Here is a 19,043-nt window from a genome sequence, read left to right on the forward strand (position 1 = left end):
ACACCTTTTCTTTTTCAAGCTAGCAAAGTAGTTTCGTTACTTAAAATTTTTAAGCTCTTTAAAGAAGTACAGCTTTTTAACATCTTTTTTTTAAAGTAATAACCTTTTTTTACGTAGGCAATTGCCTCTTACCAAGATTTTTGGGATTCTTTACAAGTGCTGGATAGTCAGACTTGGGCACTTACATGTTAATTTCCTTTTTTTTCTTTTTAAAATTTATATAAAGGTCGTCGAGCCAATAAAGCCGACTTTTGCTGACCGACACCGCCGGATTGCTTTAAGTAAGTCTATTAATTTTCCATAGATAGAGCAGGCCTGTGTTATTTTTAAACCTATATAACCCCAAAATATAACTATTGGACATATAATATTTTCTTCGATAATAAATTTTTATTAAAAAAAACTTAAGTCTTAACTTATACCGCACTAAAAGAATTTTTTTTATAAAAAAAGAAAAGCAACGCTTTCTTCACGTGGAAATTGACCCCAAGCTCCCCAGAAACATTCCCGTTGTGCACTTTTCCGGCCCCGAAGCAGAAGTCGTGCAGTTACGGCAAAAGTTTTTTGAAAATGCCTACGCTTGGTCGACCTACGCACACCGATAGTAGTGTTAGCCGGCTTAACTCTCGCCCACGTGCAGGCGTGGCGAGGAAAGTCTATACAATAACCTTCAGCAAGTATTGCAGGAGGAGTTACCTTTAAAATCTTGCGAAAAGGAAGTAAATCTTAGCAAGGACTGCGGAATTTGCTACTCATTCTACCTGGAGAATGCCGTCCCCGACAAAGTGAGAAAAGCATAACGTGCTAGTCAGCACCTTGGAATAATGCGGTGACTGGCAGATTTGTGAGTACGCGGGATGTCGCCAAGCATTTCACCCACAATGTCTCTTGGAGGTCGTCCGGCTAATACTGCAACTAAACCATTGTATGAGCCCGTGTTGATCGGTCCCCTATTTAATTTAGTGGTTAAAGACTTCTTCAACGACGCAACGGCGATTTCATATGTTTTTTGGAACGTGTCCTTACTGCGAAAAGGTAATTTAAGGCAATCTTTCGCTTTTAGTCTTTTTAATTCGATAATCTAGCAAATAAGTCTCAAGATGTTTTAAAAAGGGATTGAATACTCCTAAAATTCGCCTAAAAAAGGCTAATAATACTTTTGGTTGCCCTAATAACCGTGTTTTATTTAAGTACTATGTGGAATTGTCAGGTCGAAAAGGGACTGCTACTTGAGCTTTGACGTCGCTTTTTTCTTTTTTCATAAAACTTCTTTTTTGATTTCTTTCTCCTTTTTGCTTTGCGGTGTAATACGGACTTGTGCTGCTTGGAGCTCCCAGTAAACCAGACGCAGAGCCTTATAATAAACTTACAATACTGCCTGGGTCGTTTACAAGCCGCAGCAACTTTTCTTTCAGCGACGATGCGTGCTCTTGTCCTCTTTTTCGCACCTACACGTTGAATGCGTCACAGATCAGAGGAAAACACGCTGCCGGCAGTAAAACTTTCTCCAACAGTATCCCTTCCAGTCTCTCCAGTTTCTGGGATGTCGATGCATTCTGGGGGCACAGCGCTCGAGATTTCAGCAGAAGGTCCACGGCTGCCCTCAAGTCGCCCCTATCTTCTTGTCGGCTGGCCTGCACCTCATAAACGCGAGCTAAATATCTTTGTCAGAAAAAAAAAAGTTGGGTCGAACGCCAAAAAAATAGTGAAAAGTTGACTATAAAAGAACCTTTTTGCGTTAGTGTGAGACTCGTCAAGATGCAGAGCAGCTTTAAAGTCCTTCTCGGCAGCTTTAAAGTCAAACTGGCTGGCGTGTCTGCATGCAAGTGAGCGGAAGACTATTAATATTAATAACAAAGAAAGCGTACAAGGCCCCACGAGCCACAAGGGCATCAGCGTGCTCTGGCTCAATTTCTTTAAAAGATAACAGCAAGGAAAGTTAAAGGCTATGAAATTTATGCTACCAAGAGCCTTTAAATAGTAGCCCAAGGCAGCTTTCGCGTCATCGCTCTTAAATCTCTCAACGCCACTTTTTACGCTTGCAAAGAATGCCTTGATATGAGTACCTCGCAAAGTTGAAGATCAAAAAGGGTAAATGTACCACTCATTGGCGTAATCCATGTTTTGACGTTTCCGCAGTTCCTCAAAGGAGTCTTCTTTTAGGTATTCTTTCCTTGTAAAGATAGTTTAACCTTAAAAAAAAGACGTCTGGGTGTAAATAAATTAAAATGGACTTTGACTCTAGCAGGAAGGTGTCCTTTTCTCTGCAGACTTGTAGCGTTGACAAAAGTTCGCTGCAATACAAAGAGTTGTGGTAATCATGTGAACGTGTTAAGGTTTCCTGGTATCGCTCAAAATCCCTATTCAAATAAGGTATTTCTTGTAAGCGAGCATCGTAACAATACAGTAAAGATATGAAAAATTTTAATAAATATAACTTTTATATAGAAACGCGTTTTAATAGTAGAGAAAGAGTGCAAGCTGAGGTACCTGTAACAAACGTTGTAATCCAAACAGTGAGTAAAAAAACCCTCCATGAGAAAGATAAAAGAGTTATCAGCGTTACAACCTCCTTAAAGTTCTATTACCAAAGGAAGAACGCTTCGAGAATCGAAATTAGTGACCCAAATTTCCAATCTTTCCAATTCGTAATAAATAATGGAGCCTCGATTAATATTCGAAGGAAGTAACTTATTAGGCGAAAGTGGCTAACGTTAGTGAAAGAACCCCTAAAAAGATCTCCTGGCTCACTTTGTTCTAAAAATTTTTTGTGTACGCTAAAGTTTGCCCGAACTTCTGATAAATCATTACAAATGAATATCTGCTTTAAAATTTAAAAAGAAGACTATTAAGTCGCACAGGTATATATTGCTTGTTACTTTTATATTGAGGCCTTCTAAGTCGTTAACACGGCAAGGGCGTCTAGAACTTGAAAAACCAGTTTTTTCACTACAATTCGAAATTCCGCAAGCACAAATCGGAAAAATTTCAAAAATTAAAGCTGATAAAGTAACGTCCCACAAATTATCCTCAATAAAGCCTTCAACTAACTGGCCTATGTGAAGACGCTGAAGAAAAGAAAGAAAATAAAAAAAAACTCTGGTTGTAAATGTTATAGAATTACATTAAATATACGAGGTATTCTTTCCTTCGAGCTAAACTTTAAAAAAACGTCAAGAGAAGGAAGCCAGTCCCAAGGTTTTCCCCAAAAGTCAATGTGCTCAAGATCAGGATCGGTGTTTTTAAAATTTTGACACGAAGGCAAAAAACTCTTGTATCTTGAACGAAAATTAGATAATCTTTCTCCTAATGATAGATCACCTACAGATCCTTGTTGCATTATTAGGCGTGCATGTGTTATTACTAACTTTTAAAAATAATTAGCTAAAATAGACCTACTAAACCAAAACTATTGCTCTACACGCTCACGTCGTTAATAAGTAAAACTACAAAATTTACTTAGTCGAGGGTTAAAGTTAAAAACTTTACATAAAGACACATGACATAAACCTCTGTGAAGTATGGTGGTTTTGCAACGTTATACAACTAAGTTACCCTTTGGAAGTCTGTGCATCTAAATTTAACAGAATGAAATGGAGATTTAACAATATTATTAAACTTTATTTGGAATAAATGTCATAGGAACGAGTATCCCTAGTGCATGAGGTAAGTAATGCCGTCTCAAAGGATAGTCGCCTTTCGACGAATATTGATATGTTTAATGTATAATTGAACTACTTGCCTATCTACGCCGAGGATAACCTTTGCGAACTAAAATTATTCTTCGAGACCTGTTTACGACGTCCGTACCTTTAGAGAGCACCTTAGGGAGGCGCCATGTTGGATTGAGTGCCGTCCCGACCATCGAACCGTATACCCTTATAACGCATTATTCACATTGACCGGGGCAACCCGTGGAGAGATTGCGTTTCTTGCCTGACGAGCTGACGCTGCCAATCTACGAAAATTAACGCCTAATTATTTGCTCATTAGGGCACTAAATTAACTACCCTAGCGCAATTTATGAAGTCTTTATGGCACACTATTTTCGGTATTAGGTAAGTTAACTAGGCAGGCAGGTAACTGGTGGCAAAATTCCCTGCGTGAAGACACACAGGTTACTGAAAGCGGAACAAGGCGAGCGTCTTTCTGTACCATGCAAGCCGATCCCTTACCATTACCCTTTTTGACCGGAGGAAGACAGTGAGACTACGTATCAGAGGGGCGGGCAAAGAGAACTCGATATCATAGTAACAATTTTCTGCCCTCTTTAGGTAAATGTCAACCTTTTGGCGTGGTAAGAATACCTATTGAGCACCACAAATCTTTCCTTGCACATTAATGTAATTTTAACAACCACTTAGTTAAAAAATTTAATTCATGTCAACCCTGATAACTCTAGCAAACTATGGTAAAATATAAGTCATCATATTATATTTGGATATCTTTTTTAATAAAACACTTCCTCGATAGTCTACCATGACCGTTGAAACCTAAAGTTTTTTTAACTCATAATACTTAAGAGCAATAAAATTTATTTTTCATAACTACGCTTATAGAAGCTCCTACATGTACTTTCAATATATAGTAAAAATAGTAACAGTTATTTATAAAGAAGTTGCTTAATATACTAAAAATTGGTCACTAACCCAAAATATGCGTGCTGCACTATTAATTGCAAAAACGCCTTTAAAAAACGAAAAAGAGATGTGCAATAACCCTAACCGAGCTATATAAGTGCATAAATACTATTCTAACTGCGATATTGTTTAATTTCTTGGTCATTAGTATTACGACCTCATGACCGTAAGATTCTTTGAAGATAGTAAGCGCCCCCAATTTAATTCTTTTAGAGCTAATATATAGATAATATTGAAGAAACAAAAAATTAAACTTAAAAAAAGCTTAGAGCAATTTTGAAAAAAAGACAACTAGGAATGTAGTATATAGGGAGCGAGCTTATATACGAGCCATGGGATGGGGAACGTTACCGGAGCCCACTTAGAGAAAATTTGAAGAAATTATCGATTCATGACTGGAATGTACTTGGGCTGCGATTACTTCCGCTTGAGAGTTCGACCATTTTAAGTTTTTAACTCGATAAAAGTCCCGAAAAAGTTATATATTAATGAAAAAAACAAACCTAGAGACCCAAATGTTTTCTTAATGACTCAACCCTCATTAATATAAACAATACAGTTAAACCGAGCTTTTACTAAATGGGCTTGGAGCCTTAAAAAAGGTTGAGGATCTACTATTACAAGTTTAACTGGATTATTTGTGCTCAGTAAAGTTAAAGGTTATGGGTATATTGCGATCCAGAAAAAAAAATAATAATAATAACAAAGATCCCGTAAATCATAGAGAAAGTACTTTTTAAAGATATTTTGTGAAACTATAACTTGTTTTAACTTTAAATAGAATATTTTTACAGTACACTTAAACTTTGTCGAAGCTCCCTCGATACTCAGTTGTCAAATACTAGTATCTTTTTAATGACATGTATTTACTTAGCTTTCGTAAAAAGAAATTAACAAGGGGTTTGGCGCTTTCCTAGCATAATAACTCTCTGTAACTGTAAGAAAACGAGCCTTCAGAAGGTCGGGCTTCAGGTAATGTATTTGATAATTATTTTAATAAAATTTTAAATAAAAAATAAAAATATTAAATTGCTAGATATGGGCAGGGAGCTTGGTGATGTGTGATCTAATTCTACACAAACCCGGTAGGCTGCACCACTTGTTAAGCTTTAAGCGATACGTAAACAAACAGTCCAAGAAAAACAAATTAGATTAAAAATTTAGTTATTTTTTTTTTTTTATACTAATATTTTACTTTATATTATTACTTTATTAATTTTTTTGTTAGCAGAAATTTTTTATGGGAAAAGTGTCTTAGAACTCGGAGCAGGGACCGGCCTTGTTTCCATTGTACTGTCAGCGTTTGCTAAAAAAGTTTACTGTACGGGTTAGAACTTATACGCCTTGTGTACAGTGATTGTTGCGGATTGACCAATATATACTTAACTCAAACCGATAATTATTCAGTAAAATTAAAAAGTGCAAGTTTAGTTATTATATTTATCTTTAGACTATATACCAAACGCAAACTGTACAGGTTATTGGATTTTTATAGAAACCAGTTTTTTTTTGCTCGAGTTGAATATGAAGGAAGATTGGATTGTTTATAGTTTCCAATCAAAAATCTAGTTTGTACCTTATTTGAAAGCTTTCTATAATTAAGACTTAAAGGTAAAAGTTCTCGAAAACTGTCTCAGGAACATTATCAAAAACAGTTATTGGTGTGGATATTCTGGCTTAATTGTAAGTAGACTAAAAAACTACTAAATTCGTATAATATTCTACTCACCAATAAAGGAGGCACCAGCAGTCGAGGTTAGAAGAATGGATTGGGCTGAAGATATCACCGACAAAAAATTCATAAACCAAATGAAGTACGTTATTTATGGCCTTTCCTTATCGACGCTTTTATTCCAGCAGAAAGTCAAAGTTTTCTTGGAAAAGAGAGGAGATGGCGAATTTTTACCAGAACTTTGATGTTCTAGTGGCGGGCGATGGTACCTCTTTTTGGCTGAATTTTTACTTTGTTACCAAAAAAAACTTTTTGCTAGTGATTTACGACAACGAGCTCACCCGCCACTTCGTTAAACAAGCTAATAACTTTCTTGAAGGCACGGAAAAAACTCTTTACGTGTCTTTGGAAAAAAGGTAAGCCCACCGAAATTTGCAGACTCGTTGAAACCAATTTTTTCCGCTACAAGGATCAACTTTGTCAAGGAAACTTTATCAGTGGGGAGCCCGTGCTACGACTACTTTTTTACACTGCTATTAGAATTTGAATTGCATTTTGAGCCGATTAACACCAGCAGTATACCGCAATTCGTTCAAAATTACGAAAGAAGTGTCTATCAGGTATACACAACCCGCATGGCCCACTCCAAGTCTACCCACAATACACCATAGGAAGTGTGGAAGATTACTAAAAAGCTTGCATAAACAAGAGCGGGAAAGTACAACTGGTGATCTTTATTATTAAAAACTAATGGGTGCATCAAACTCGAGGAACCTTAGACTTCGCGCCATGGACCCCCAACACAGCTCTGCCCGAGGGATCAAGATTCGCTATCCAGGCCTTTTACCACGTGTAGCAGCCGGTTAACCACGCGTAGCGGTGAGCGATAGGATATAAATTACCGCGTCCCATTCCACTGCGGCGGAAGTCGAGCAAGCAACCGTCGGGCCTCCAGGTACAAGCTCGGCCGTCTGGGGCTCGGGAAAGTGGCGCTCAAACTCGCTGCGGTAGTAGTAGGCCTCCTTCGTCAGCGGCGTGTTGAAGGGAAACCTCATAAAGAAGCGTCAATGCGCCAGCCAGAGCGCGAAGAGGCCAAGGCCAGGGTGGGGGGAGGGGTTACCTCAACTTTGCGTCGGCAAGCATCCTGTCGGTGATGGCCTTTTCCGCAAACTCTTTCAATAAATCGATCCAACCGTAGCCCACGCCATCGCTAAACTGCTCTTTCTGTCGCCAGAGGATCTGCGCTTAATTAGCTGGGGTATAGATTTTTGTATATATAAAAAAAGGGAACTTCTTCAGGAAGGTAGGGTTGTTCTGGACAATCAAACGCTTTCCTGAGAATGTATTTCTCAATCTTTTTCCTCCCCTCGGAATCTACTTCTTGAGGATTGACCATCTTGTGTGCGGGATCTATAAGCAGGAGTTATAATATTATCAAAAAAAACATCACAAGTCTCTGGAAGGCTCACCCAAGCTCATGCAGACTTCAAGAAATTGTGTATCCAAAAAGGGGACACGTGCTTCTAGGCCCCAAGCGAGAGTGGCCTTATTAGCCCGCAGACAATCATACGCATGCAACGCCTTAACTTTTCTGACTGTTTCCTTGTGAAGCTCCTCCTGTACAACTAAGTTAAAGCAAATAAACTTTAAAGAAATTAAAAAAGTCAGGAAACCTTGCTGGGCGCCTTGTGGAAGTAAAGATACCCAGCGAAGATTTCGTCAGAGCCCTCACCAGAAAGAACCATCTTAAAACCCGATGTCTTAATGCGCTGGGACATCAAAAACATCGGGACGGACGCCCGCACGGTAGTCACGTCATACGACTCCAAATGGTAAATCACAGCTTTGTTAAAAAATAAATTTGAAAAGTGCGTCAGTCTCGGTAATAAGTGTGTACCAACCTGGCACTGCCTCCAATCCCTCCTGCAGGGAAAACTGAAACGAGTGGTGGCTGGTGCCTAAAAAGTCGGCCACCACCTTCGCAGCCTTGACGTCAGGCGAGTTAGGAAAACCCACAGAAAAGGTGTGGAGTTTAGCGGTATCTGCGCGTACAATAAATTAGTTCGTAAATTTCTTTTTTTTTTTTAAAAAAAATCCAACCGTTTTTAAAAAAACGAGAGACAATAGAAGCGATGAGTGAGGAGTCAAGACCCCCCGAAAGTAACACGCCTGGCACACAAACGAACGATCTTAGGAAAAAGAATACAGTGCAAACCCAGAGAAGCACACCGAAAGGTACGCTAGTCATCAACCGCTTTTTAACTGCGGCAGTTAAGGCTTCGCGTATTACCTCCAGATGGAGTTCTTGAGGCTCCGGTAAGAAATTCTCTGAGTGCCACTAAGTAAAGTCAAACATCATAAAAATAGCTCGGAGAAAGCATTTTAAAAAATTTACAAGAGGCTTAAAATAAGGAACAAAAACGCCCTTCACGCTACTGTAGTAGCAGCCAGGAGGAAACTCACTAATCTTAACGCAAACGTCCTGTAGAGCCTTTAATTCTATAAAAAAAAAACTAGTTATAAAAAAGTAACACGATAAAGTGGCTTATACCGGAAGCAAACCACATTTTCCCTTCTTTATCATAGCCGTAGTAGAAAGAAGTGATGCCGATGGGATCTCTCGCTGCGTAATATTCACCTAATTCTTGTCAGAAGAGAAAAGAACCAAAAAAGTTAAAACATTTACCTGTTCTCGAATCAGAAATCACAAAACTAAACATGCCGTCTAAATATTTCACAAAGTCATTGCCAAACTTTTCGTACAGGTGAACGATAACTTCACAGTCCGAAGAAGTTGCAAAGTTTACAGTACTAAGATAAAGAGAGGAGAGTTTTTTATAGTTATAAATTTCTCCGTTCGCGCAAAGACATAAAGACTTGTCAGTACTAAACAAGGGTTGATCCCCTGGTGTATTTTGAATTTATATTTTATAAATTTATTATAAAAATAGTGCCTTTTTCATAATTTAACGTCTATAAAAATATAAATTTGCCTGTTTCCAAGTCAATAATAGCCAAACGCTTGTGCACCAAGCAATTATAGCCTAAAGGTAAAAAGTATAAGTTTTCTATCAATAAAAAAAATGAAGGCTAAAAAGCAAGTTGACTTAAGACGTTCTAAGTTTAGCAATAGCTTTGTCTATAGTTAAAAATTATTGCATACCTTTTATAGTTTTCTGAATATTCACGCCATAACTATCAGGTCCTCTATGTTTCAAAAGCTCAGCCTGCCGCAAGGCGAGAGCGCGTAAGTCTGCCCGCTTCCCGCAGGCATTCAAGACGGCCAGTACACCACACATGACTGGAAAAAACTACCGAGCAAATTAGTGAGCATTTCACATATATACCTTTTGTGGACCAATAGTTTGCAATTGGTTTTTTTTTAAGAAAAAGTTTCTCACCGTGTAACAGGGGTATTAGAAACCTACTTTTTTAACTTCCTTTGCAATTAATTTTTTTTTTATAAAAAGTTCTAATCAAGTAACAGGAGTATTAGTCACCTACTTTCTTATATTCCGTAGGATCTATTTTAAAATTAAATCTGAAAAAAAAAAAAAAAAAAAAAAAACGAAGAGCATTATTTTTATAGCGCTGCAAGTTTTGACTTAAATAATTTTATTATGTGAAAGTATCCCGTTGTTCACGGGAATTGTCTTCTACCTTTTTACTACGAAATAGTCCTCCAAAGATTATAGATTCATTGCCTTTAGAAAACGGTGGTGTAACACAATTAAAATTTATTTTTAATAAACAATGCTCAATATAGTATCTACATTGCTAACAAAAACTTTTGTTTAATGCTTATCAACCAATAAAAGTAGCTTGCGAGAGGGAATGCGTAATAAACATGACATGCAAGAGCCAAGATTAATTGGGGGTTAAATAATAAATATTATGTTAATAATTAAACTTTTTAAACTTTTACTTTTTTTTATCCGCCTTACAATCCTTTTCCTAATTTATAAAAGGCATTTATGAATAATAATTTAGGGACCGCAACTAGCTAAATGCATTCTCTGAGAGTGTAAACTAACCGCCCCCTCTCCTTTCCCCGAGGTTTTTTTTCCGCATTTAAAAATTGAAATTTAATCTCACAATGATTAAACGCTTTATTTAATTTAAAAAAAAAAAATTGAGCTTTTATGTAAATTTTTGATAGAGAAGCATGTCTATTAATTATTCTCTTATATCCCTATGGGTTTAAGCAATGAGTAGATTAACGCTTAAATATAGAAGTTAACACACTTTCATTAACATGGGTAAGCACGGAATTTGCTTTCTATTATACACTTATTGCAATTTTTACTCTTCATTCTGCTTCATGCCTAGTTATTCTACACTCATAGAAAATGTAAAGGAAAACGGTTTAAGCAGACAAGAGCCCTACACTAACGCCATATATGAATATGAATAGGAAATATAAAAATAATATTAATATAGGCAATACCTAAACTTTTCTTAACTCCGAACCCTTTGGTAAGACCGAAACAAAGCTCTAGCCCTTCTCTCTTCAATGCTTTAGTTATAAAAAAAGATAATTGAGGGTGTAAGCGGTTTAGTACTGGTAAACATTTAGTTTTTGCTCTTCTTTCTCACGTTTGTCTTGCAATGGATAAAATAAAGCAAGAATCCGAAAAAGATTTTCTTCTTGAAAACTTGGACATTATAGAACCTGTTTTGGTTGATAATAGACTAGTATTTCCTTTAAACTTTGTTGGTTTTAATTGTCTACAAAACTTTCTAATAAGACAAATAAGTGTCTCAGTGAAGAATTTAATGACTTGTCTACCGTATTTATAGATACTGCCCTAGCATGGGAGCAAAGAAAACTTGGTTCTTCTGTCAAAGATTTTATTTATACAACACTTTTATCTCTTTTTTTGTCTAGCTCTTCTCAGGTTTAGAGGTATTATTAAGGGATACGCCCAGCACAACAACCTTATACCCGCTCTTAGCAAAATATGGGCCGATTTTCTTATTGTGGTGTGCTCGTTAACTTCTTTATAATATAACAAGTTTTTGTTTATTAAAATTTTCCACTATGTTTAAATTGGTTAGGTCAGAGATTTACGTTCTCAACTTAGTAGGGAGTCCTGTATAGCTACGGCCCATGTCGCCTTAATTTTAGGTTTGTTTTTTTAGCTTTATAATATTTTTTTTTTTTAAAATTAAAATATAAATTGTTAAAGGGAGACGGTTTGAGCCTTTGTTACAAGCAACGGTCTACTGCTTGATTCCTCTTCTTACAAGACAGAAAGTTAGACTTGTTGCTGTTCTTTCTATTATTTCTCTTTTATATTTCCACTATCACGGAATTAATAGTAACACTTGTTTTAAACAAAAATAGATTTTTGTATATTCTGCTTTCAACGCTATTAAGCAAGTAAGAAGTATTATATTTTCCTTTGAGTGGTATATATTAATCGAAAATTATATAAATCTTAAAGATTATGAAGTTCTGCTCTCATCACAAAATAATAAACATACTTGAAGAGAAACTCACCTCCAAAGATCTTTCCATTTCCGTTTATTGCTCGGAATTACTCGTATTTTACTGGTTTTATTAAAAGTTCTAGTACGGAATTAGCCTGTTTTTACCTTTGATTCTGATCTTAACAAAATTTAGTTAAATTTTTGTAAGGGCTTGTTTCTAACTACGTTTACATATATCTTAAGGCTGAAGCGTTACACACTTTTGAGCTTTCCATTCTTTCTAAATGCATCGAAAGCATCAAGAATGCCCTCCATCTAAGTATAAATCATGCCAAGTCCGAGTGTCGTAGATTGGGGAGGCAGAGCTTCTGGATCTTATATACTAAATTAGAAAGCGAAGCTTCGAGGTGCTGTGCGAAATCGAAATGAGATTAATTCAGAACAACTTTAGTTACGGTTTATTAGTTTTTTCGATCAGCTTCCGGAACATTCCGGCCGTCGAAAGGAGATTCTGAAAGAAAAACCAGCTCACATTCTTTGCACGAAATTTTCTTCGGGAGAAAAAGTTTTAATATTTGATCCTTTTTCTTTTTTTAGAAATTTAAAAAAAGTTTAATCTCTAGACTTCTGTTACCAGCGTGCGGAAGGGAAGACTAGCGTGGCCGCGTGCTGGGGAGCCAGTCGGTTTTGCTGACAGTCGATTTAAAGAGATCATCTTTTTGGAGCCGTTGCCTCAAGATTCTTTTTCTGACGGGCTTAAAGGAAACGTTAAAGAAGAGAAAAAGGATAATATAAGAACCAATCTTTTTAATAATCACGAAGAAACCCCAATTGATAAATCTGAGAGACCCCGTGGTGATCCGCATCTTAAAGATGAAATTAATAAAGAAAAAAAAGTTTTATTATTTTTTATTTTATTTTGTATTTGTCACAGCTGCTTTTTTTAAATTTCTTAGCAGAAAGAGGACGTCACTGAACTGGGATCGCCTCATATTTGCAACGACATTCACATCGATAGAATTCTAAAAAGCCTTGAGCACGGGGATTTTACAATAAACGGCCGCGAACTCCTTGTGGCGACCACCGAGCCTCTCGAACATCTTGACGAGGGTTTGGACCAGCCCTTATCGAATCCCTATATTTTAGCTTTTGTTTACATTCAATTTTTAGTATTTTTTCGACTCCACTGTTTAAATCCTTATAATTGTAAGCTTTATTTTTATTAAAAAACGAAAAATAAGGTTTAAAACAGTTAGTTCATTTCAATTATATTTGAAAAGTCTTAGGTATGGAGTATGAAGAAATTACTTTTTTAATTGTAATAATAATAGTTATAATTAGATTTAACTGCTCTCAATATTTCCGAACTTTTGGAACGTCTTGAAACATTAAATCGAAATTTTTCCTCTGAAACCTCCGTGACAAGTAGCGAATTTGTATATTTAAGGTCATCAAATTCTGTTTCTTAGAATAATTAACTTTGTGGGCCGTGTTTTTCTAGAAAACTTTTTTATTTTTTAAACCTTTATAATTTTTGTAAAACTTTATAAGAAGTGTTTGTTATATTTACATACTTACCTTTAATTTTTTATTACTTTTTTAATTTATAGATTTGTTTTAAATAATAACTTATTTTTAAATTAGCATTCAGTTTTGTTTTTTTAAACTAGAGATGTTGGAATTCCGTTTTGCCGAAGGAGGAAAGAAAATTTGAGTAGGGAAGGTTTTTTTAAACTGGTTAATCTTATTGTTTCGGCAGTTACCAGCCTTAAAAAAGTGAGCTTATCAACTCGAATATTTTTATAGAAAATTAATTTCCTCGCCTTTTTTTTTTTATAGTTTAACTCGAAGTTTGAATATCGAAGAGAACTAATCAATATCTTTGGAAAAATGATAACAGGCACTCGTTTCTGAAGATTTTTGTAGACCCAATTTTATACGAAATTTAACCAATCTTAGCTTTTCTTTGGATTTTTTTTAGAACTTTAGACATTTATTCTAAGTTTCTTAACGCCTTATTCAATAATTTTAAATGGAGATTATTTAATTTAAATCCTTAAATTTTATATAAAATAGCATATATTATTAATGTTAGTAATATTATAATTGTCACGCAAAGTAAAAAAATTTAAAAAATAATAACAACTACGAAAAAAAAGTTTATATAAATCTTTTTTATAAAAATTTATGTTATAATAATAAAATAGCATTAGTATAATATTATAAATATAAACTTTGCAACTGAAAAAATTACAATTAGTACTTGATTACTTAAAAAAAATTTACTGTCAATTGATTTTACATATACGCCTTTACATTAATTTATGATATTATCGTTTTTTAAAACTTAATAACAAATTCTTTGTCTTTAGGCTGTCATCGTACAGCATCGGACAATTGTACGCTTTATTTTTTTTTTTTGCATACGCACTTGTTTTATTTAATTTGAAATTAGCATCCTGTGTAAAGCGGTTTTTTAGGAGGTGTCGAGTAATAATTGTTTTGATTTTTAAGTAAATTTTAAAAAAGTTTCGACATTTAGTAACAGTGCTTTGCGTTTATATTTCTCTAAGATTGTTTCTTATTTTTCTTTTATAAATATTAAAAATTATATTTTATTTTAAACTTTATAGAAATTTATTTTATTATCTTATTTTAATTGGTCTAGTTTTTATATAATAAACTTTATGAAAAAGTTTATTATATTATAAATTAAATTCGTTTGTATTCTTAAATTATCAGCCTTTACGCTGATCTACTAGGCTTAAGTGCATTATGCAGCCTTTCAAAAAGTTATAATCTTTAATAAATTTTCTAGATAGATTAGTTTTTCTTTTTTTTTTTTTTAATAAAATTTATTTTATAGAATTATATAAAACTTTAATTACTCTATCTAAATTTTCCATTCAATAACTAAATTAAGGTTTCGTAGTTTAAAATAAATATATAGAGTTGCTTTGTACAAGTTTCATAATAAAACAATTATAGAATTCTGTAGTCAATTTATAAAGGAATCTCTAAATCTTTCTTTTTTGTGTATACTTTCTTCTCGTTATTATGAAATTTTCAATTTGTTGCGGTTGTATTAAAATTAACTTTCTTTTTACGAGTCCGGGTGAACTCCTCTCTTCCATTTACAATTGAGTTTTTTATATCAGTACTTTAATTATTATGCTTTTTTAATAGTTATTTATAAATTCTAATTATTGATGGGGCTCATTATTACCGGAGCTAATTTATAAAATATTATTGGTTTTTTTTATTGCACACCAATTCTCTCATAGAGCAATATTGTACAACTTATTGCACTTTTATTAAATTTTTAGTAAAAGTAAATTGGACATCTCGTTCTATTTTTTCACTTTTCTATATAAATTTAACTCTAAATTTTACTTTTTAAAGGGCTTATAAAGAATTTTTGTGAACTTTTATCTCTGGACTCTTCTTTATCGGTATTCTTTATAGGAAAGTTTTATTTTTACATCAGATTAATATAAATATAGATTTTAAAAGTATTTCGACTGGATCTTTCCGCTTCACTTCACTCTAATTATTATACGGATTTCGCCATGATGAAGTAAATTTCGCGATTCTTCAAAATTTCTTCTTTACCTTTTTTATATATGTGCTCTTTTACTTATTTCAGTCACGAGATGTTAAACATTTATACGGTTTGGGCTGAGCAAATTTCTTATGAAATTTTCAAAGACGTTCTTTTCAATTGTTTAGAAAACTTTGAAAAAAATTCAGATGAATCCGCCGGTACCTTTTCAGGCCAGCTAATTTTTGATCATAACGTAAATTGGCTTTCTATGGCCATTGATGTAAGTCACTAAGGACTTTTTTTATTTATTAAATCTTACTATAATAATTTAAATTGCTAATGTTTTATAATTTTATTTTTTATTTTAATTTAAATAGTTGTTTAACATATTTCTTGAGACTCGTCAAAATTTTGCAGGCCTTGAAGAGTTTTCAACTTTGTTTTTGGAAAAGCTTATTCAAGTAGATGTAGTTATTATGCTATTTTATATTGTTTACCTTTTTTTTACTTTTATTAGTTAATAAAATCTAATAAAGTAAACACGTTGGTTAATCGCACGAGGATAGTTGATGCTCTTTTAAAAGCAAAAACATATTATAGTTCTGATATTGAATCAATTCTCGAAAAAGAGGGACTCTCCTACTTACTTTCGTCCGGATAATAAAGAACTTCTTATGCTTTTACCATTGTATTACATAATTTTATTTATTAAAGGTAATAAGATTCACGCGTTTAGTAAAAATAACTTAGAAATTGAAATTTATAAGGATGGGCAAGTGTTAAAGCCCGTAAGCTTAATTGTTCATATAATTTTTAATTTAAATATTACTAATTCGCGAAAAAGCTTTTATTAGTTTTTAAAGATCATAAGATTTTTCTATACCTTTTTTGAGCAAATTTTTTTAAGGTAAATAAGGTGGTATTGTAAATTATTATTGGCCTTCGAGAAAGTTTAGCTGTTATACGAAAATATATAACACTTCTCAAAGAAACTGTAGTCTTGTACTTGTATTGTGACACGCCGTAAATAGTATGGTTGGATTAACCAGAGTTTATTACAAAATATTTTTAAAAAAAAAAAGACCAACGTTCGTATGAATGAAATTCGTGCAGTTTGTAAGTATATAAATTTTAGCTTCTAGTCTACGCTTCCTTAAAAGTTAAGTTATCCCTTATCTAATTCACTGACTTAAAAAACACTTCGCCCTAGGTTTTCTTTCAGAGCCTTTCCTCTTTTTATACATTACTCTTTTTAAAAAGTACTTTAACTTATAAAGGCTTACAAGATAGTAACTTAGTAATGGTTTTAAAACTTCTTTAATTGATTTTTAGAAAACGCAATAAGTTATCAATAACACATAAGCGTAGAATAAATAAAACTTTGAGGACAATAATTTTTTCATTTAAAAAAATGTCCTTAGTAGGTTGTCCTCTATATTTTATTATATAAATATTTGTCTCTGCTATACCATTTAAAAGTCTTATTTTAACTCTATTAATTGCTAGAATTAGTCTTTATAATTTATCAGATAACTTGAGTAAGAAAGCAGGAATTTAACATAAGGTTTAAATTAACACAAAAAAGCTTGAATACTAGGAAGTACTGTACTTTATTAGCAACTTATGGTCAACACAGTAAATAAGTGTTTAAGTAAAGCTTTTTCATGGAAATTTCTAAACAAATAGTATTTTTCTAATTAAATTTAGACAATCTAAAAGATAAAAGATGAAGACTGGCAAACTCACCTTTTTAATACTATGAAGTGTTTTACAAAATAAGTGGTTTGACGGCGGATCCCCAACTTTTCTAAGCGACTTAATAGTGGCGCCAGTTTCATATTTGCATATAAATAGGTTACTCTACTCTCTAGCCCCCGTCCGCTAAACTTTTCTCTTTGCAATGCGGCCCGCGGTTTGTAAATTATTATGGTAGGCGACCAGGGCCATACGGGCGGTGTGGCCTTCGATTCAACAAACTTCGATAAAGAATTCAAAAATATAGTTGGAGAAGAACTTGTAAACGGAAAGTTACTTGAAGACCATACCCCTAGCTTTTTATATCCTGAAAAACTCGATATTTTTAAAATATTGGATCGCTTCAGTGTTGATTTATCAAAGGTTTAAAAAAAATGACACCACTTCTGGCTTACAATATTAATATTAATTTTTATACATTTAAACACGCAAACATGTTTTTTTGTTTTTTCTATGGAGGTCCTCGAAGAAAACCTATTTTTAAAAGTTAATATTTTTGTAAGCCTTTCATATAACTGTGAGATTAGTGGTTACACAATTCCTGGCGACTACAGGAACAGCTTAAAGCACAAGAATTCTTGTATTCTAAAAAAATTACTTCTCTCCAAGAAACAGAATCGGAATTGGTGCACCACCCTAACTTATATAGCTACTTTATTTCCACTCATACTTTACTAAGAAAACCAAAATATATGACCTGGAACTTTGCTTAGAGGCCAACGATAAAAGACGAATAGAGGAAGTTATTACTAATAATATAGTTATCAAATAAGCATAGTATTAAAAAACTGTATTATGCATGCTTCGAGGCTACATTACGGGTATACCAAAGTGAAAGTGAAGTAGAGCAAGCACAGGTAACTGTGGAAAACTCAAAGTTATTTATATATATATCCCTACAAAGTTTTTATCTCTTTAAAATTATAGAGTGGTAAGTGAAGGTAACGAAGTTTTTGGGTAAAGTTTAAAGATAGACAATACGTTAAGATTAAGACGCATTTTACACAATGAACCTCAGTCTTGCTAAATTGAAAAATTATTAAAAAGTAATAATATAAATAGATAGCCGATGGTAGCGAATGCGCCTTTAATGAAATACAGTTGCAATCTCTACTGGAAGAAATTAAAAAAGCTAACGTAATCTGATTAAAAGAGCTCGTAACATCACAACTTTTTATTATACTATTTTTTAGATTAAAAATTTAAAACTCGAGAAAAAGCTTCTACAGAAGGTTCAAGGAATATTACCACGAAACAATTTTTACAAAATAGCCTATTAAAAGTTCCAAATATTCGTAGAACAAGCTTATTGCAGTACAGAATACTCTAACAAAGATGGCTGAGGAGGACAGAAAAGAAGGGAAGCGAACTGTAGGCGCTTTCATAAGTTAGAGGCCTTTCTTAACTTTCAGGCTTAAGTAGGCGCAACTCATTTACGAGGATGTCCAACAGCTGGATAAACTAATTGGTCTGCTGGAGAACAGAGGTAAAAGCTACATAATAGCAGGAACAGATGGCTTCCCCTCCCTTACCTCTGCAGTCTTAACTCACAGCAAGTGGGTGCACAAACTGGTGGAGCAGTACAACAATTGCGAGGAACAATTAATAGCCAAGAAGGAAGCTGCAAACAAAGTTTTAGTTTTTCTCACATAAAAGCCCTGCTCAAATAGTCGAGTTCTCAAAAAATAGGGTGCTCCTCCTATTCCTCTAATAGAAAGGTGGGAGGTTTTTCGTAAAACGCAAACACAATGCTCAGAATGCACCAGAAGTGGCTTAGAGATAATTATTTATGCCCATATATAGTTAACGTCTACGTTTTTAACTTTATAAAACGATAGCCAACGATATGAACATTTCGAGATTAAGGAATTATTGAAACAAGCTAATCTTCAGTTAGCAGAGCAAGTTAAGATCAATCAAAAAGTTATGCAGAGAATCAATGAAGCAAAACCCCCGAAAAAAAACCATGAAACAATACTATAATAAAAATTAATGCGTA

General features: G+C 33.9%; 4 protein-coding genes and 2 long non-coding RNA genes across 10 annotated transcripts; 4 read left to right on the forward strand and 2 right to left on the reverse strand.

The window, feature by feature from the left end:
• Positions 1–170: 170 nt before the first annotated feature.
• On the forward strand, positions 171–1,235 carry LOC135143607 (uncharacterized). Its single transcript, XR_010282848.1, has 5 exons — positions 171–281; positions 454–583; positions 641–894; positions 964–1,035; positions 1,086–1,235. It is a non-coding gene; the product is annotated as an uncharacterized LOC135143607 (long non-coding RNA).
• Positions 1,173–3,411, reverse strand: LOC135143606 (tetratricopeptide repeat protein 14-like). Of its 2 annotated transcripts, XM_064075500.1 has the most exons (13): positions 3,125–3,411; positions 2,880–3,068; positions 2,728–2,821; positions 2,589–2,665; positions 2,491–2,531; positions 2,235–2,360; positions 2,102–2,173; positions 1,965–2,038; positions 1,869–1,914; positions 1,730–1,816; positions 1,503–1,662; positions 1,371–1,448; positions 1,173–1,320 (listed from the first exon to the last, which is right to left on the reverse strand). In XM_064075500.1, the coding sequence occupies exons 1-13, from the start codon at positions 3,338–3,340 to the stop codon at positions 1,207–1,209; spliced, it is 1,374 nt and encodes a 457-aa protein (XP_063931570.1). In that variant the 5' UTR covers positions 3,341–3,411; the 3' UTR covers positions 1,173–1,206. The 2 variants fall into 2 exon arrangements, with proteins under 2 accessions (XP_063931570.1, XP_063931569.1); XM_064075499.1 differs by having other exon boundaries at positions 1,503–1,654; positions 1,869–2,038.
• Positions 3,412–5,020: 1,609 nt separating this feature from the next.
• On the forward strand, positions 5,021–7,232 carry LOC135143602 (methyltransferase-like protein 22). Of its 4 annotated transcripts, none has more exons than XM_064075491.1 (12): positions 5,021–5,088; positions 5,148–5,369; positions 5,422–5,484; positions 5,539–5,612; positions 5,677–5,725; positions 5,869–5,967; positions 6,244–6,323; positions 6,378–6,454; positions 6,501–6,577; positions 6,632–6,728; positions 6,782–6,932; positions 6,984–7,076. In XM_064075491.1, the coding sequence occupies exons 2-12, from the start codon at positions 5,303–5,305 to the stop codon at positions 7,014–7,016; spliced, it is 867 nt and encodes a 288-aa protein (XP_063931561.1). In that variant the 5' UTR covers positions 5,021–5,088; positions 5,148–5,302; the 3' UTR covers positions 7,017–7,076. The 4 variants fall into 4 exon arrangements, with proteins under 4 accessions (XP_063931561.1, XP_063931562.1, XP_063931564.1 ...); XM_064075492.1 differs by adding an exon at positions 7,092–7,232 and having other exon boundaries at positions 5,060–5,369; positions 6,984–7,039; XM_064075494.1 differs by having other exon boundaries at positions 5,060–5,369; positions 5,869–5,930; positions 6,252–6,323.
• Positions 7,066–9,611, reverse strand: LOC135143601 (uncharacterized). The gene is made up of 14 exons (XM_064075490.1): positions 9,476–9,611; positions 9,306–9,356; positions 8,999–9,217; positions 8,864–8,950; positions 8,708–8,811; positions 8,542–8,650; positions 8,413–8,481; positions 8,214–8,354; positions 7,986–8,155; positions 7,782–7,929; positions 7,604–7,722; positions 7,433–7,551; positions 7,215–7,362; positions 7,066–7,152 (listed from the first exon to the last, which is right to left on the reverse strand). Exons 1-14 carry the CDS (start codon positions 9,609–9,611, stop codon positions 7,072–7,074), a joined length of 1,701 nt encoding a protein of 566 aa, XP_063931560.1. The 3' UTR covers positions 7,066–7,071.
• Positions 9,612–10,953: 1,342 nt separating this feature from the next.
• LOC135143598 (uncharacterized) lies at positions 10,954–13,659 on the forward strand. Its single transcript, XM_064075486.1, has 14 exons — positions 10,954–11,007; positions 11,061–11,145; positions 11,201–11,295; positions 11,371–11,440; positions 11,502–11,569; positions 11,660–11,695; positions 11,760–11,858; positions 11,989–12,152; positions 12,211–12,310; positions 12,369–12,641; positions 12,702–12,855; positions 13,087–13,192; positions 13,416–13,521; positions 13,585–13,659. Exons 7-14 carry the CDS (start codon positions 11,763–11,765, stop codon positions 13,657–13,659), a joined length of 1,074 nt encoding a protein of 357 aa, XP_063931556.1. The 5' UTR covers positions 10,954–11,007; positions 11,061–11,145; positions 11,201–11,295; positions 11,371–11,440; positions 11,502–11,569; positions 11,660–11,695; positions 11,760–11,762.
• Positions 13,660–15,149: 1,490 nt separating this feature from the next.
• Positions 15,150–15,928, forward strand: LOC135143597 (uncharacterized). Its single transcript, XR_010282847.1, has 5 exons — positions 15,150–15,197; positions 15,249–15,322; positions 15,392–15,569; positions 15,667–15,750; positions 15,807–15,928. It is a non-coding gene; the product is annotated as an uncharacterized LOC135143597 (long non-coding RNA).
• Positions 15,929–19,043: the final 3,115 nt, after the last annotated feature.

Source organism: Zophobas morio, unplaced genomic scaffold, assembly GCF_036711695.1.
Source record: "Zophobas morio isolate AGI-343-1 ecotype UQ-CSIRO unplaced genomic scaffold, CSIRO_AGI_Zmor_V1 ptg000066l, whole genome shotgun sequence".
Lineage (NCBI taxonomy): Eukaryota > Metazoa > Arthropoda > Insecta > Coleoptera > Tenebrionidae > Zophobas > Zophobas morio.

Coding starts and splice junctions, on each gene's coding strand:
- LOC135143606 (XM_064075499.1), bottom strand. CDS start 3,340: ATGCAACAAGGATCTGTAGGTGATCTATCATTAGGAGAAAGATTATCT. Junction 1,449..1,502: donor AAGGGATACTGTTGGAGAAA/GTTTTACTGCCG, acceptor TTCAACGTGTAG/GTGCGAAAAAGAGGACAAGA. Junction 1,321..1,370: donor TAAACGACCCAGGCAGTATT/GTAAGTTTATTA, acceptor AGCTCCAAGCAG/CACAAGTCCGTATTACACCG.
- LOC135143602 (XM_064075491.1), top strand. CDS start 5,303: ATGGGTATATTGCGATCCAGAAAAAAAAATAATAATAATAACAAAGAT. Junction 5,968..6,243: donor TAAAAAAGTTTACTGTACGG/GTTAGAACTTAT, acceptor TCTATAATTAAG/ACTTAAAGGTAAAAGTTCTC. Junction 6,729..6,781: donor TACGTGTCTTTGGAAAAAAG/GTAAGCCCACCG, acceptor TTCCGCTACAAG/GATCAACTTTGTCAAGGAAA.
- LOC135143601 (XM_064075490.1), bottom strand. CDS start 9,611: ATGTGTGGTGTACTGGCCGTCTTGAATGCCTGCGGGAAGCGGGCAGAC. Junction 8,355..8,412: donor CTCTCGTTTTTTTAAAAACG/GTTGGATTTTTT, acceptor TTGTACGCGCAG/ATACCGCTAAACTCCACACC. Junction 7,930..7,985: donor TCCACAAGGCGCCCAGCAAG/GTTTCCTGACTT, acceptor TTAGTTGTACAG/GAGGAGCTTCACAAGGAAAC.
- LOC135143598 (XM_064075486.1), top strand. CDS start 11,763: ATGAAGTTCTGCTCTCATCACAAAATAATAAACATACTTGAAGAGAAA. Junction 12,856..13,086: donor TCTCGAACATCTTGACGAGG/GTTTGGACCAGC, acceptor AGTTATAATTAG/ATTTAACTGCTCTCAATATT. Junction 13,193..13,415: donor AGCGAATTTGTATATTTAAG/GTCATCAAATTC, acceptor TTTTTAAACTAG/AGATGTTGGAATTCCGTTTT.